Below are 16,173 nucleotides of genomic sequence, written 5' to 3' on the forward strand. Positions count from 1 at the left end.
TCTTAATGATGTGTGTGCAGTGACGTGTACCCTAGGCTCCTCTCTTTGTCTCCCTCTATATAAACTATATTCTCTGATTGTAAAGAACTTAAGATGAAATAATAATAGAAAAAGATTTCTCTTCATATCTTATCAAACTTTCATCTTTTTGGAACACATGCAGATGGTAAAACAAGTTTTATCTTATAAAAATAATCGTAGGAGACACGGATCCTGGTAAATATTACATATATATCTTACAAACTTACATTATTGATAAAGTTGAATTAACGACCGTAGTCGGATTGGTCCATTTTATTTTTCTGATCACCAATCATTACGAATGTTATGTTATTGTAATATATGGGTGTGAATGGTTGCATCGGTTGGAGCGGACAAATTCGTCTGCGGACTAGACCACTTTTTATTTATCATTAAGCAAATGTAGTCCACAATAGTGCGGTTCAAATAAAGTAGAGACAAAACCGCAGCGGTCCAACTGCGCACCGTTTTTCCTTACAAATAGAGTTGGACCGCAGCGGTCCATTGTCCACACTTAAAACAGAATGGTCTAGTCCGCAGACAGATTTGTCCGCCTTAACCGCAGTTACCATTCAGACCCTATAGTTGGACCGCTGCGGTTTTGTTTCTGTTTTCTGTAAACCGCACCACTACGGATTACGCATAATGAATGGTAAATAAAAAACGGTCTAATCCGCAGATGGACTTGTCCGCCCCAACCGCTGCAACCATTCACTTTCATAGTTTGATATTTGTCGTATGGTTACTGGTGTTACTGTATGTTTAGCGTGCATAATCAGTTATACGAAAAACAAATGAAGTCAAAAGATAGATACGTCTACATTTTGGGTAACTCGTACCGGACAAAAAAAAAAGAGAGAGAGGATGTATAGGTGTCTTCTTCTGTTAATGTATTTTGCTGGGACCGCAAGTCATGTGAGGCTTTTGCCTTGCTGATGCTGCACGGCGTCGCAACACTACTCTCTCAATTTAATTCTTTTAACTAACGCTCCAATTTACGATGTAAAGCCTGACTTCAAAGTTCAAAATACAATGCTTCTCTATCATTCTTTAGACACGGACCTATTCAATTCCAACTCTGCTCAATCGTAAAACACGTTCTTCATCTTTAAATATTTTTTTTTTCTTTTTCTTTATTAATACTAGTATAGTATAGTATGAGATATTCAAGGGTATTATTTGTGAGATTCCTTGATAAAATAACTATGAAAATGCATGGGTGTTTCACTATTACTTTTTACTAGAGCTCCCCCCCCCCCCATAATAACAAAACCATTAAAAAACTAAACGACACCATAATTTTGTATTGGTTCTGTTTAGTTTGATTAAACCAGTTAGTGCAATATGCATATATGTATATAAATAAAAAAATCATCTGAAAGAGATAAGTGTTACTAATTTGAATTAATTTTGCATTTAACCACCTTTTTAAAAGACAAAATCACACCTCACACAAACTAGGAAAAGGAAAAAACAAACAAGCTATTTAAAAGCCCACTAAAAAGCCCATGAAAGGTCCAATCACAAGGTACAGTTTAGTTAACACATCCCCCGACCGTTTAATCAGTTAGTAAAAGAAGATTAAAAAGAGAGTGAAACAAACATGTGGTGGTTGGGTTCTCTTTCTTCCTCCTCCGCCGAGATTTTTCTCCGTCTCTCGTTCTCTCCGCAATGGCGGCGGTCGCAGCCTCCTTCTGTTTCTCTCCTCTTCGATCTCCCTCAATTTCAAAGCTTCACACTTTAGTTAAGAACCCTAATCCATCGATTCGAAGATCACTCGTCTGTAAATCTTCGCCTCCCGATGAATCTCCCGCCGTCACCGCCTCTTCTCGTCGACCGGAGAAACAGCAGCATCTAGTGGAATCTCCTAAACCGGATCCTGATCACAAACCGGATCCTGGGTTCGTCCTTAAACCCAATGCTTCTTATGTATTCTTTATATATATATATATATATATATATATATATTTTTAAGTTCTGGTTCCTAATGTTTCTTATGTATTGTGGTTTTAGGATTGGTAAAATTGGAATGGAGATTATGTCAATTGCATTACCTGCTGCGTTAGCTTTAGCTGCTGATCCTATTACATCTCTTGTCGACACTGCCTTCGTTGGCCATATTGGTAACATGTCTCTTTGTTTGGTTTCAATTTTCACATTTTCCATAAAAAGATTACATTTTTAACATTACTATTACGACCGTATGTAATGTTACAGGTTCTGCAGAACTAGCTGCTGTAGGAGTTTCAGTTTCTGTATTCAATTTGGTGTCGAAGCTCTTCAATGTTCCTTTGTTAAATGTTACTACATCGTTTGTTGCGGAGGAGCAAGCCATTGCTGATAAAGACGTTGATGATGATTCTACGGAAACAGGTAGTTTATATTTTCTTTCATTCAAAGCTTTAATGCAAAATGTTTTTTTTACTGTCTTGTTCCAAAGATTGTTTCTTACTTTTGAATCTGTTGTTTGATTTTGGTGTTAAGGTAAGAAAGTGCTGCCTTCTGTTTCAACATCTCTACTTCTTGCTGCTGGAGTTGGTATTGCTGAGGCGATTGCGCTCTCTCTTGGCTCTGATTTCTTGATGGACGTCATGGCTATACCTTTTGTAATGTCTTAACCTTCTCTCGGATTATAGAAACACATATTTTATTTTGATTGAAGCTTGTTATATTTGATGTTTCGTATAAGTGATCTCTCTCTTGATTTGTAACTTTTCAGGATTCACCAATGCGGATACCAGCAGAGCAGTTCCTCAGACTTAGAGCGTATGGTGCACCGCCAATTGTAGTTGCATTGGCTGCGCAAGGAGCTTTTCGAGGTTTCAAGGACACAACGACGCCTCTATATGCCGTTGGCAAGTATTGCACCCTCATCTCTTTTTCTTTTTGTATTTATGCATGAATGTATCTGCTGAAATAGAAGTATGGCCAACATTTTGCCAAAAAAAACTCATCTTCCAGTTTTTGTAATCTGAATGTATTCATAGAACCGGATACGCATTAGCAGTTCCACATAGCTACGTGTTTCTGATATGGTTAAACTTTGGATCAACAGTTGCGGGGAACGTGCTTAATGCGATATTGGATCCAATTCTGATATTTGTCCTTGGTTTTGGTATCTCTGGTGCTGCGGCTGCTACTGTGATTTCTGAGTACGTCCAAAAATGTGGTAATCTTTTGGTACTAATAGACTTGTTTTCTAATAAGCATATTTATCTTAATGTGTGTGGCTTCTTATTTTTTTCTCACTTGTTAATGTTTCTTCAGGTACTTGATTGCGTTTATTCTTCTGTGGAAGTTGAATGAGAATGTGGTTTTGCTTTCTCCTCAAATCAAAGTGGGAAGAGCCAACCAATACCTCAAGTCAGGTACTTCTTCATTCTTTTCGAGTTTCTTTACACGATTCAAACGCAAAATGCAAAGCTACTAGATGATATGTATATATTGATTCTTGCTTAGGTGGGCTTCTGATTGGTAGAACGGTGGCACTGCTTGTACCGTTCACATTGGCTACTTCCTTAGCAGCTCAGAATGGACCTACCCAAATGGCTGGCCATCAAATCGTTTTGGAAATCTGGTTGGCTGTCTCTTTACTCACCGATGCTTTAGCCATTGCTGCACAGGTCTATTATCTTTTCGCAACTCAACTTCAAACTAGATCGTTTTGAGCAAATTGTTACTGAAATATAAGAATCCCACTGATTGATGCAAGATTAAGTTTTGAGTTTTTGTCGCTTATATTTTCTACCTCTCTTTTCAGAGTCTTCTTGCAACCACTTTCTCTCAAGGAGAATACAAACAAGCCCGAGAAGTTTTATTCGGAGTCCTTCAAGTACGATTCAGTAGCATCTTTTGTTTATATTCTACTGCATAAATTCCGCTTTATATTTATAATTGCTATCTTTTAAACAGGTAGGTTTAGCAACTGGAACTGGTTTGGCTGCTGTATTGTTCATCACCTTCGAACCATTTTCAAGTTTATTTACAACGGACTCGGAAGTTCTAAAGATTGCTTTGTCAGGGACCTTGGTAAGATCTTATTTATAAAGAGTTTGAAAGGGTAGTCTCAGACAATATCTAAATAATGTTGTATGATGCAGTTTGTGGCTGGATCTCAACCAGTGAATGCTCTAGCGTTTGTTTTGGATGGGCTCTACTATGGTGTCTCTGACTTTGGATTTGCTGCTTACTCTATGGTCTCTCTTTCTTCTTCATCAGTTCGGTGGTTTAATTCTTACTTTCTTTACCTATCATAACTCGATAAATTTCTTGTTTTGAAACAGGTGATTGTCGGATTCATATCTTCATTGTTCATGCTTGTGGCTGCACCAACGTTCGGCCTTGCCGGGATCTGGGCGGGTTTGTTCCTCTTCATGGCGTTGCGGCTGGTCGCTGGAACCTGGAGGTAACAATTTAAAAGACCATTCTAGTATCAACCACGTCAAATCAACTTTCCTCTAAGGATGACATGTCATGTTTCAGATTAGGGACAAGAACAGGTCCATGGAAAATGTTGTGGTCTACCCCAGAGAAGCCAGAATGAAACGAATCGATTATGATCCTGTTCGTCACATTTTTGTGGTATGATGCGTGACTCTTAAGAATTAATGGAAATGGAATGAACTAACAGTACATAATCTTACAGTAGAATAATACAGCATTAAATTAAAACCCTAGCTAGAATCTAAAAAACTCCAAATACGAATCAGATGCACCTCCCTGGTAATAACTGGAGCCTCCAGGTTCATTGTACAACAATCCGCTATCCAATTCGAATCGATCAAAGCTGTAACCTTCCTCTGCTTTTACTGCTGGGTTCTTGTAAACCATTGATTCCACCATCTTGGTATCAGTAAGATCAAGGTTCTCAATCTTGTCTTGGCCAAGCTCGATACCGTTGTCGTAGAGTAAATAATCCTTCTCATCTTTCGTTTCTAACACACCATCAGGGGCTTCAGATACGTTGTGAGGTTCAAACCAATAACTTCCAGAACTTCCCGCCTCATCGTTCTTCTTAATTTCTCCACCCGGCTCATTTTCTAGAAGACCTTCCGGGAAATTTAGCCTGGCGTAGCGTCCGTACATGACACTAGCAGCTCTGTCGTAAGCCAAGGCTGCTTCAGCAGCAGTAGCGAACGTTCCAAGCCAAAGCCGTTTGCTGCGGGTCGAGCTAGCTCCACGGTGGTTAACTGGTTCACGTATCTCAGCAACCCATTTACCCCAAACCCTTTGTCGAACACCTCTAAACCGACAAACGGGATTCTCTGGTCCTCCTTTTCCTCTCATACAACCTTTCTTCGAACCTTTCGCTTGCACCCTGCGAACCCTCTCCAACCCTTCCCCGTCCTCTTCCTTCCCCCATCTCTCTAACGTCGTTTCCACTGGCTCAACCGCTCTTCTTCGTCTCCTCGAGGATACTACAGAAGCAGAGGATCTCTGTGTTGATCGGTTATCTTCTTTTTCCATCGTAGCACACAAAACCGAACAAAAACAAAAGAAACTAGAAAGTTGGGTCTGAAAAGATTGGCCTAGTATTCACCATTTAGCATTAAGAGACGTCAGAAATTTAAGGAAGGTGGGAACACTTATCTAGATACCCTCTGAGAACACGCGTGGTGCAGACGACAACTAAAATGTACGGCTACGGGACACGTGGCGAGTCCCTAGTTTAGGTGATTCTGGTATGCGACGTCATCAAATACCCCTTTAGGTCTTTGTTTTTTTGGGTTTATAGATTTCTTTGCGACTAAGACTTTGAATATTAATTTTCCTAAACAATAAAAGTCTTGAGAAAATATAAATATTAGTAGTTATAAAATCTTGGGTAACAATCCACCTTAAATTGAAATATTCCTTTTTCAGGGTTTTGGCTTACGCTGCAAGCTAGCAGCAATTTGATATCTTCTACTTATTTATTTCTGACAATCGTGTACCTTTTTTTTCTTTGTTTCACCCTAAATGTTTTACCAAACTAGATCTTAAGACAAATCTGTTGAATAAGAAATACTCCGAAAGCTAATTATTAAAATACCATGGTCCAAAATTTAAAATATTGTATTCAAAGGAGCTAAAAGTGTCGGTTTAATGGATAACAAATAAGTTATCAGCAAATGTTATCTCTTCTTTTCGTGGCACGGCTAGATCAAAAACATGTTAAGAAGTTACATAATCTTTTCCCATCGATATTGAGGTCGTCGACATCAAGATTTGACATTTTGACATTGTGCCTTGGCCGAACTGGACTGCATGAGAAGTAAAAATGAGCTTTCCAATGGGCCGAACTGCTCATCGAGTTGTATGTGAATCGCATCTGCTCCGACCCCAAAAACTATATGTGTTAATCGATTCCAAGTCAAGTTCGTGGTAGTCAACAACGTGGACATTGCTCTGCTGCTCATCGGGAAGCATTTTACTTTTACAGCCCGGCATTGTGATGAGTATTTTTGAAAACCCGTGAAAAAACTCGGATGAATCTTGCATACCACACATGTATCCAAATCTGACTCTTTCGATTGTTATTACATGCAAAGCATTGAGTCATAGCAAATCAAAAGATGGCTACAAGATCCAATAAACAGATGGAAACAAAAATAAACCATTGAATCTTGTGTTTGAACATGAAAACAGATCCAGTTCTTCAAATACAAGACTTGTAAAGATGAAAACACAATGTAGTAAAAATACTTCAAATCAAAATCATTCAAAGGATATAATATATATATATTTCATCTAATAGCTAATATTGCCCATGAACAAGGTACCAAAAAAAATTATTGTCTTCAGATTAAAAATCCTAAGTATATGGGATTCTTCAACAAACGAATCATATTGAAAGATTAAAAAAAAACAGATCACCGAGGCGGGGGGGGGGGAGTGGTAGATCGGAGTCGCAATTAAACGCGAGCAGCAACGATAGCAGGCGCGGCGTTAGAGGCGGCGCCACCGAGGAAAGAAAGGAATCCGGTAGCAGCTGGCTCTTGCTCATCGAGGAACAAATCTTCAGGAGCTCTAAAAGCACCGTGAGCACAGATCAACGCAACACCAACCATCATAGCCGAAACAAGAACAGATCCAACATCGGTGAGGAAAACCACAAAGATACTGAACAAGATCAAACACCCCAACGTCTCACGATCCGAGAACGTACGGCCGAAGACGACGAGGGGCTGATCCGTGGGACGGAACATGTAGAGGAAGAGCCAGGAAGCGAGGAGACAGAGGAGGAAGACGAGGGAGAAAGGATGAGTCACGAGAGAGAACCCGACGATGGCCGTAGCGACGGTGAGGTAATTAACCTTGAAGTAAGAGTAATTCTTACGGATCCGAACAGCTGCGTCGGAGATCGACTCAGGTTTTGATAATGCGGAACGATCCGCTAGCTCAGCCCAGGGACGACGTTTAGAGAGTCCGTTTTTGACGGTATCGGTGATCTGGTTGACGAAATTGCGAAACGCTGGGGTTGTTGCGATCGGTGGTTGGGATTCGACGGAGGAAGGAGCGGCGGAGGGAACGGTTTGGGGGTTTGAGATTGGGAGAACTGGTGGTGCTGTGGACGCCATTGGGAGATTCAAGAGTTTGGTAGATCTCTGAGAGAGAGAGAGAAGAAGAATTAGGGTTGAAGATTTGGGGGATTAATAAAAAATTAAAGAGGGAAGGAAGCAAAGAGAATTTATTAGTTTATATATTTAGGATTGAGAAAATTGTTGACCGTCCTCTCTCTTTCGTTGCTTCGGGTCACCGACAATAAACGTGACTATTTTACTCTTTTTCTTTAGTATTTTCCTTTTTTTTTTGGGTTTTCCAATTTTTATTTGATTTAATTATGATTTTATTAATTACCGATAAAAATAAAATAAAATCTCGTGTTTTAGGGAGATAAATGTTCAGAGTTATATATAATTTTCTAAAATTTAAAAAAATAAAAAAAAAACTATTGTTGCGTTAAAAAAAAAAAAGAAGTAAAAATCTATATTGATTTTTGGATTATATTTTAGCAATCAATAATATTCGACGGAGGTGTCCAAGCTAGAGTTGTTTAATGTGACAGTATCATAAACTGATAACCATTTTCAAATCCATGGTCTTGGCAATTTGTGAAATTCGTGTGGCATGTGAATATATATGTTCAGAGTTGCAAGTTTCAATGGCTACATATGCATGTGGCTCATACTGCTGCTATACACATTTCCAACAATTCAATGTTTCGTAAACGCACCAAAGTCATACTGTTAGAAAAAGACTCCGAGCTAGTTTGATCAAGACTCTACATCTTGAGAGAGAGAGAGATTTGGTTACTTCTTAACTAATTGTTCTATGTCTCTTATATAAGCTCTCAGGATATAAAAGAGACCTTTGTAATAATAGAACGTCAATGGCTGAAAGCTTCCACACTTCATCTTCTCTGTCAAGGCCAATATGGTCGTCCTGGGATTAGATAGCTGAGATTTAGCACTATGATAAACACTTGATACACCTTTTTTTTCCTTAAACTATTGGTTCACTTAACAAGACAGAAACAAAAGCCAAGACACTGAATCATTCTATTCTATCACCTCAAGTTCAAAGCTATCTTTTTCTTCTTCTTCTTATTCTTGCTGTCTTTGTTCAACAACACAGAGATCTTAGCAAATCCAAAACTCTTTCTCTTTCGAGTCGCCGACCATTTTCCATTCTCTTTCCCATCACTCTTCTTGCTTACAGTTTTATCACTACTGCTATTCTTTGCCAGCATCTGACCCAATGACATTTTCTTTTTCTCGCTAGCAACATTCATATCTGAATCCTCTGCAAGAAGTAGCTTCTTGCTGAGTATTTGCCCGATTGACATTGTTGGCTTCAAGACAGGAACTGAAGAAGATGATGATGACCCTTCAAAAGCATCATATGCCAGATTCAGACCGTTTACATCCATCAGACGTGTTGTCTCTCTTCTGCTCTTGAACTTTGAAGTGTTGTTCACGGAAGAAGATAATCTTCTCCTCTGTCCATTCTCTGACCGCCAGTTTCGCAGCGCCTCTTCTGCTTCGATCTTTGAAGCATTTGCAGCATCAACTCTCTCCACAGCTTCCTCCAATGCCCTCTTGCTGGTTTCAATTTCTTGAGCCGCTTCGTCTACTTTCTTAAGAACATCCGTCTTTGAAACATTCGCTTCTTCAACTCTCGACATTGCATCTTCCACTCGCTTCCTCGCCTCTTCGTCTGCATCTCTAACACTACGAGCTAGCACAGCATACTCTTCAGCAGAGATAGTCACAGCCTCGGCTTTGTCAGCGTTTTTACATCCAGTAACAGCCTCAATCTCTGCGATTGCAACCGCCTCAGCAGCTCTGGCCGCTTCCTTCATCTTTCTTGCAGCCACCAACCTTATCTTAGCTGTTCTAATCTGGTCTCTTGTGCATTCAATCTCAGCCATTGCTTTCACAACTTCAGACTGTGCATTCTCTCCTGTTTTCTTGACCTCTTGTGCTTCACCGCTCAGTCTTTGAACCTCATTCAACATTCCCAACGCATTGTTCTCAAGAACTTTCTCGTCAGTTTCACCATCCTTTGCAAATCTTACTCTCACTTCCTCTTCCTCTAAAGAAATCACCTTGAGAGACTTCTGCATAAGTCTCTCGCGTGTCTTGTCAAGTGAAGCCCTTTCCTCATTCAGTTTCTTCTTTAACTGCTCCACAGATTCGCGTATACTTGCAATCTTGCACAAGTTCATCTTTGCCTGACTTAAATCCTTCAGTACCAGGCCAGCTGGTTTGCTTTGACCGTGAACTTGTTCTCTCAATGTATCCTCCTCATAAGCTTCATTCCTCTGCTCCAGCTTTGAGCTGAGCTTTACAACAGTAGCTTTAGTCGCCTCAAGCTCCTTCAACACCTCAAGTGTCTCGCTTTCTTTCAAAATCAGATCGTTCTGTAGCTCAGCAGCTTGTGCTTTGAGTTCAATGATATCAGTTTCTTCAACATTTTCCTGCCACCGATATTAGAAAGACAAAGACTTTTTACCTTACATATCCATATTGTAACCAACTATGATACAGAGAATACAGAACATTCACCAATGTGATGAATTTAAGCAGCTACTTCCCTTAAAATCAGGTTGCAAAATTGTAAGTAATGAACAAATTCTTATAATCTCTTCATCATTATTGCTAAACATGAAAGGGAAATCAAGTATCATCATCATCATAATGTCGGTTCAAAGACATGAACCAAACATCATTACACATCAATGTCCAAATCTGATGATATCCTTTTGTCGATTCAAACAACAGCAATGTCAAGCACGCTTAATCAACTAACAACAGTAAAAAAAAAACCCTAAAAATCCTTTTTTTTCCTAGCAAACTGTAAAGAAAAGACTTCTGAAACAAGCGAGGGGGTGATAGAGAAAGAAATAGTAAGAAACCTGAGAAGCTTCTGGGACTTTATTAGGTTTCCAGAAACCGAAACCGCCGAATCGAGTAGCAGCTTCTCTCACAGACTCGAAAGGAGCTGAAGTGTCGATTTCGGCTCGGCCATTGGGGATACTTGAGAGATCCGAGTCATGGTTCAAGCTCACCGGCTCTATCACAATGTCGGGTTCTAGGGATTCGGCCATAGAAAATAAAAAAAAAAAAAGCTAAAGACGAAAGAGTAGTAGTAGAAGAGGAGAGTGAAGTGGAAGAGAGATAAATGAGAGAATGGAACCAAAAAATCTTTTGGGTGTTGTGTTTGTAAATTGAAACTGGTTCGATAAAGACGTGTCGGAACACACGCCACGGTCTAGTCTCGTGTACAGTGTTGTAAAGTCACCTATCCGTTTCTGTTTTTTTTAAGCAATAAAAACAATTATTTCTCCGTTTAAATTTGAAATAAGCCAAAAATTTCGCGTTGTTCCTTACTTTAATTGAGGCACTCTCTTCTAAACTGCTAATTAAAACCCATCTAAACATTTTGATTGTGATCAGATCGGCTAGAATAGACAAGTGATCTAACAATTTTTATAAGATTATGTGTTCTGATTAAAAAAGTATATTTAAATAATAACGAAACAAATTGTCGATTAATATTTCCGGTTAATTGGCAAAACGAGTCATTGGTCTCTCAATTATTTCCGGTTATTTGGCTAGTCCCTTGGTTGGACCTTTTCTCTCATAACTAAATGTGTGCATTTCCGTATTAACTTAGTTGGCTATGATTGATTTTTGTAAGTTAGTATGTTTGCGGAAATGACCAGAGAGTATTTTTGTGATTAAGTTAAATTCATCATGTGTTCTTAGTGATTGGATGAGATACAATTTCAAGTACTTTGAATTCCAATCTTTATTGCCAAGGAAGAAGCTACGTTCGAATATGAGCTCTACCTACCTTACTGATAATCCGGAAAACAGTCTTGACAATCCACCAAGAAGATAGTTCGAGTAAAGAATAAAATGGTGAAGAGTTCGAGTAAAGAACGTCTTGGCTAGAATCTGAACACAAAAATATCATTTTTGTTATCTTTTAGTTGAGAAAAATAAGTCTTGATAATAACGTGTGCCCGACACACAGGTTTTTTTGGTCTACAAGATTAAACTTATATATGCTTCTCACCTAAAAGGTGAAAAAAAAAAGTGAGCTATGTAGAGTGTCGTCAAATATTTGTCCATCTTCTTGTTTGGGTTTTCCTCTTTTTGTTCAACCATTAGACTAATATTTTCATTTTGTTTCTTTCTCTTTTGTCTTTGCTTTCGTCTTGTTTTCAGGAACGACTAACGCTTTCGAATGTTTTTTTTTTTTAATTTTCCTTTACTTGCATTCCTACTTTATGAAACAAAAAGGTTTCTATTTAATTTCGGTGATATTTTTTAATCATTTGTCCGTTTTTTAATCTTAGTCATAATTAATGAGAAGAAAAGACAAGGAGCTAAAGTATTAAGATTAGGTTAACCATAGCGTCTTGTGTTATGGGCTCGTATGAAATGATATATGTATTAGGTAACTCTGTTATTTCATATTAGATTATCTTGGACAAGATTTGTATTATTTTATCGGTTTATGATGGTGTGTGTGACTTCTGAAGATACATTGGTTTTTACGGAAAAAAAAAGTTCGAAAATATTTGTCATTAGGAAAAACAATCGTTGTTAGGAAGGTTCTACGAGTAAACATCATTTATCTCGAGTATAATACAATTAAAAGTTGCAACTGAGGAGGTAGATAAGCTGGACAAGAAGTTCCATTCTTTGAAACTAATGATAGATTTGATCACATGTCAAATTACACACGAATTTACATAAATCTTATTGAGGTTTACAAGAGATTTATGGTTTGATCGTATTTTAGTGTAATTTGGTTATCACTTATCAAAGCGTAAGTTTCTCAAAACATTATCAGGTCAAAAAGGCTCTATGGATCTTACCTATGTAAATGTTGTCACTCGTCGATATAACACAAAATTGACGCTCGCAGATTTAAATCGCTTTTTTCATATTATGTTTTCCATGCATCTTTTTCAAAGATACAATTATCCTCTCAAAAAATCCAGAGATCAACAAGAACACGTCAGTAATAAAACATATTTATTACATGATGTCATGATGATATTATTTATAACTTGTACATAGACATAAGTTACATTTAACATGATTCAGCAGCCATATCTTTAGCGACCCTACATGAATCCACATTTGATTTCAATATCGTACAATTTCAATTTTAGTAGCACAGTTGAAACTTGTGTCGGTTATATATAAATTACTTATCAACCCCAATAATGCGAATTCAATTCTCAGAAGGAATCATGTATGTCTTGAAATAATTCTAGAAAGAAGAATATATATAGGCAGATACTTTAGTAAGTTAAAATTCCATGCCATAAAAATGTATGGAGTTAGTTATAAGAAAATTACAGCGCGCGACAAATACAACCAAGCAATAATAAACTAAAAATTATGTGCAAATAAGAATAGACATTAGACAGCATAGTCAAAAGAATCGGTTAATATACTTTTATTTTTAGGATTTACGATTAATCCTTCAACAACTCTAGCTTTAGTAAAACACATGGCTTTGGTACAATACCTAATAGTCTCAAAAAGAGAGAGAAAAACTATACAATATCTAATAGTCGTCTAGAAGACTATAGAAGAAAACACTCAAAAGCTTCTCTATATAATGCTCCTTCTACGCCTTAGCTAATTCACCATCATCTACACTCGAAACATCTATTATATCTTCCGTCTTCCTACTGAAAGTATATATGGGGTTTTCTCCTTCATTTTCTCGTAGTACTCTGGGTGCCCTAATATTGGGTTGCCTTCTGCTCCAAGCATCAAACTCTAATGCTCAGTTGAGGCCTGACTTCTACTTCGGGACTTGCCCACCTGTTTTCGATATCATTGGGAATACCATCGTCGATGCACTGCAGACTGATCCTCGTATTGCCGCGAGTATCCTTCGTCTTCACTTCCATGACTGTTTTGTTCGGGTGAAGACCCACACTTAACTTATCTCTTATTAAAGAAATCCAAGGCGACATCTACTTTTACATACCATTTACATAAAACGTCTATAGAATAGAGCCTCAAATTAAAGTCATTTTTGAATTAATAAATAATGTCGTCATCTTATGTAATATATATATGGCTTTTTGTAGGGTTGTGATGCATCAATCTTGCTTGACAATTCGACATCATTCCGGACAGAGAAAGATGCTGCTCCAAACGCAAATTCGGTTCGAGGGTTCGATGTCATAGATAGAATGAAAGCAGCCCTTGAGAGAGCTTGCCCGAGAACGGTGTCTTGTGCAGATATGCTCACCATCGCCTCTCAAATATCAGTGCTTTTGGTATATAAAAATACCTACATGGCTTATATATCTCGGATGAAACTAACCGAACAATATCATGATTTTGACGTTAATGTTTAATGTTTTAAATAGTCGGGAGGTCCATGGTGGCCAGTACCGTTGGGGAGGAGAGACAGCGTAGAAGGTTTCTTCGACCTGGCTAATACAGCTCTTCCCTCTCCATTTTTCAATCTTACTCAACTTAAAGCAGCTTTTGCTGACGTTGGTCTAAACCGCGCCTCGGATCTAGTCGCTCTTTCTGGTAAAATTTTCAACTGTTTTACTATCATATAGTATATATAAATAAGTAAATAACAACTGAAGGAGCAAATATCTAATAAATTTACAATAATAGTTCGAAAGTTGAAATGGGGTGACTTATTTTCCTAAAAGGAACTTAGGCTCTTAGCACAATATATATAGTATTTAAACAGTTTTTGAAGGCATAAGAAGTAGTTAACATGAGTTAAGTAAAGAAAACCAATTTGCTTGAAATACATGACCATTAGCTGTTGTTTTTTAATGACCGATCGAATAAAAAATTTATAAAGAGAGAAAATAAAATCAAATACGAATGTCATCGAGCACGTGATTTTGAATTATAAGACGAGTTGGTATAACGACAAATCATGATTCATCTTTGAATAAAACATACAATGTATCTAAACGTTAATGTTTTGTCAAAATGGTAGGTGGTCACACCTTTGGAAAAGCACAGTGCCAATTCGTGACACCTCGTCTTTACAACTTCAATGGAACCAACAGACCAGACCCATCTCTGAACCCAACTTACCTCACTGAACTCCGTCGATTGTGCCCTCAAAACGGAAACGGCACCGTTCTTGTCAACTTCGATCCCGTGACTCCAAACGCTTTCGATAGTCAATACTACACCAATCTTCGTAGTGGCAAAGGTCTGATTCAAAGTGACCAAGAACTCTTCTCGACTCCAGGAGCCGATACGATCCCACTAGTAAACCAATACAGCAGCGACATGTCCGTGTTCTTTCAAGCTTTCGTTGACGCAATGATAAGGATGGGTAATCTTAGACCTTTGACTGGAACTCAAGGCGAGATAAGACAGAACTGTAGGGTTGTGAATTCACGAATTAGAGTTGTGGAGAACGACGATGGTGTTGTGAGTTCTATTTGATTATATCGGGGATATATCACATATATGTAAGAAAGTATCAAATGTGTGAGAACAATTTCTACTAAATAAAAGTTCTCATGAGTTATGAGCTTTATGGACTTTGGTGATAATTACACGTACGAATCGATCTTCTTATAATTACTATTTAGTGGATGAATTGTTTATAACACTTCAAATTCTGATATGTACCGAAGTAACTTTTGATATAACATCACGTCGAAATTTATAATATACATTCAAATAAATTGTTGATATATAATCTTAGTTTTTGTCCGCTTTGTTTTTTTTTTATAATGAGAAGAAAAGACAAGGAGCGTAAGTATTAGATTAGGTCAACTTTGGTTAACCATAAAGTCTAGCATATGGAATGGACTCGTATGGAATTGATATATGTATTAGGTAACTTTGTTTATTCAGATTAAATTATTTTGGGCAAGATTTGTATAGTTTATCCATGTGTGAAGATGGCTTCTAAGACTACATTTACGGTATTCACGGGAAAGAGAAGGACAAAACACAATGATTCCTTTTTCGTCAAACATCAAATAATAGGAAAGTAGGTTGAGAAAATATTTGCTCATTTTTTTTTGAACTCCGAAAATGTTTGCTAATTAGGAAAGATAATCCTTTTGTAGGAAGGTTCTACGAGAAAAAAAAATATATTCATTTGTCTTATATCCAATTATGTACCCCATGTATAAAAATTAAAACATTCCTTCGAAACCACAACCAACTCAATTATTCACTGATCTGTATTACACGTAGTTCATCTGTTACATGCATGTTTATAAAAAGTAAAAACACTTTAAAAAAAATCAAAAACTCAATAGAAACATAGCGCATTTGGAGTCTGATCTAGTAAAGTCACAAAATACTAGTAAAATGGAAAACAGTAGTCTTAGCACAAATCTTTCATCAAACATAATAATCGAATAACATTACATGATTTTTAACGCTCTTCAAAAAAAAATCAGGTCAAAAACTAGTAAATGTTGGCATTCGTCGATATAACATAAATTTGGATAGAGAATACGTTGGCGTTAATTCGCCGATTTAGATTTTTTTTTGTTTTTTTGTTTTTTGTTCTTTGTTTTTTCAAAGTTATCCTTATTCAAAGATACAAATATCCATCCTCTTTAAAATTCAGATATTAACAAGCACACGCCACTAATAAAAACCAGTAGTTATATAAATAAAA

At 37.5% G+C, this 16,173-nt stretch overlaps 4 protein-coding genes and 1 pseudogene across 8 annotated transcripts; 2 read left to right on the top strand and 3 right to left on the bottom strand.

The window, feature by feature from the left end:
- The first annotated feature begins 1,578 nt into the window (after positions 1-1,578).
- On the top strand, positions 1,579-4,695 carry LOC104782273 (protein DETOXIFICATION 44, chloroplastic). Of its 3 annotated transcripts, none has more exons than XR_015597579.1 (13): positions 1,579-1,922; positions 2,035-2,144; positions 2,239-2,394; positions 2,506-2,627; positions 2,741-2,876; positions 3,077-3,190; positions 3,289-3,389; positions 3,481-3,644; positions 3,782-3,853; positions 3,934-4,050; positions 4,122-4,217; positions 4,305-4,426; positions 4,504-4,695. XR_015597579.1 is itself a non-coding variant. In XM_087511692.1 (13 exons), the coding sequence occupies exons 5-13, from the start codon at positions 2,868-2,870 to the stop codon at positions 4,562-4,564; spliced, it is 843 nt and encodes a 280-aa protein (XP_087367818.1). In that variant the 5' UTR covers positions 1,587-1,922; positions 2,035-2,144; positions 2,239-2,394; positions 2,506-2,627; positions 2,741-2,867; the 3' UTR covers positions 4,565-4,695. The 3 variants fall into 3 exon arrangements, 2 of the variants coding, with proteins under 2 accessions (XP_087367818.1, XP_010505458.2); XM_087511692.1 differs by having other exon boundaries at positions 1,587-1,922; positions 2,741-2,880; positions 3,077-3,173; XM_010507156.3 differs by having other exon boundaries at positions 1,587-1,922; positions 3,077-3,173.
- Positions 4,595-5,487, bottom strand: LOC104782272 (dehydration-responsive element-binding protein 2E pseudogene; annotated as a pseudogene). Its single transcript, XR_015597580.1, has one exon. The product of XR_015597580.1 is annotated as a dehydration-responsive element-binding protein 2E pseudogene (transcript).
- Positions 5,488-6,594: 1,107 nt separating this feature from the next.
- LOC104782274 (PRA1 family protein B4) lies at positions 6,595-7,887 on the bottom strand. Its single transcript, XM_010507157.3, has one exon. It carries the CDS (start codon positions 7,578-7,580, stop codon positions 6,915-6,917), a length of 666 nt encoding a protein of 221 aa, XP_010505459.1. The 5' UTR covers positions 7,581-7,887; the 3' UTR covers positions 6,595-6,914.
- A 578-nt stretch (positions 7,888-8,465) lies between these two features.
- Positions 8,466-10,902, bottom strand: LOC104782275 (WEB family protein At2g38370-like). Of its 2 annotated transcripts, XM_087511694.1 has the most exons (3): positions 10,421-10,798; positions 9,837-9,982; positions 8,466-9,786 (listed from the first exon to the last, which is right to left on the bottom strand). In XM_087511694.1, the coding sequence occupies exon 3, from the start codon at positions 9,728-9,730 to the stop codon at positions 8,570-8,572; it is 1,161 nt and encodes a 386-aa protein (XP_087367820.1). In that variant the 5' UTR covers positions 9,731-9,786; positions 9,837-9,982; positions 10,421-10,798; the 3' UTR covers positions 8,466-8,569. The 2 variants fall into 2 exon arrangements, with proteins under 2 accessions (XP_087367820.1, XP_087367819.1); XM_087511693.1 differs by having other exon boundaries at positions 8,466-9,982; positions 10,421-10,902.
- A 2,159-nt stretch (positions 10,903-13,061) lies between these two features.
- Positions 13,062-15,073, top strand: LOC104782277 (peroxidase 22). The gene is made up of 4 exons (XM_010507159.2): positions 13,062-13,462; positions 13,631-13,822; positions 13,916-14,084; positions 14,515-15,073. Exons 1-4 carry the CDS (start codon positions 13,235-13,237, stop codon positions 14,973-14,975), a joined length of 1,050 nt encoding a protein of 349 aa, XP_010505461.1. The 5' UTR covers positions 13,062-13,234; the 3' UTR covers positions 14,976-15,073.
- The last annotated feature ends 1,100 nt before the right edge of the window (positions 15,074-16,173 follow it).

This window comes from Camelina sativa, chromosome 4, assembly GCF_030686135.1.
Source record: "Camelina sativa cultivar CO46 ecotype springtype chromosome 4, ASM3068613v1".
NCBI classification, from domain to species: Eukaryota; Viridiplantae; Streptophyta; class Magnoliopsida; order Brassicales; family Brassicaceae; genus Camelina; species Camelina sativa.

Bases quoted from the DNA above. Each gene is read 5' to 3' on its own strand.
- LOC104782273 (XM_010507156.3), top strand. From the start codon at position 1,693: ATGGCGGCGGTCGCAGCCTCCTTCTGTTTCTCTCCTCTTCGATCTCCC. The intron at 3,174-3,288 runs GTACGTCCAAAA...ATGTTTCTTCAG, and splicing joins GCTGCTACTGTGATTTCTGA to GTACTTGATTGCGTTTATTC. The intron at 3,390-3,480 runs GTACTTCTTCAT...ATTCTTGCTTAG, and splicing joins CAACCAATACCTCAAGTCAG to GTGGGCTTCTGATTGGTAGA.
- LOC104782274 (XM_010507157.3), bottom strand. From the start codon at position 7,580: ATGGCGTCCACAGCACCACCAGTTCTCCCAATCTCAAACCCCCAAACC.
- LOC104782275 (XM_087511693.1), bottom strand. From the start codon at position 10,612: ATGGCCGAATCCCTAGAACCCGACATTGTGATAGAGCCGGTGAGCTTG. The intron at 9,983-10,420 runs GTTTCTTACTAT...TATCGGTGGCAG, and splicing joins AAGTCCCAGAAGCTTCTCAG to GAAAATGTTGAAGAAACTGA.
- LOC104782277 (XM_010507159.2), top strand. From the start codon at position 13,235: ATGGGGTTTTCTCCTTCATTTTCTCGTAGTACTCTGGGTGCCCTAATA. The intron at 13,823-13,915 runs GTATATAAAAAT...TGTTTTAAATAG, and splicing joins CTCAAATATCAGTGCTTTTG to TCGGGAGGTCCATGGTGGCC. The intron at 14,085-14,514 runs GTAAAATTTTCA...TCAAAATGGTAG, and splicing joins GGATCTAGTCGCTCTTTCTG to GTGGTCACACCTTTGGAAAA.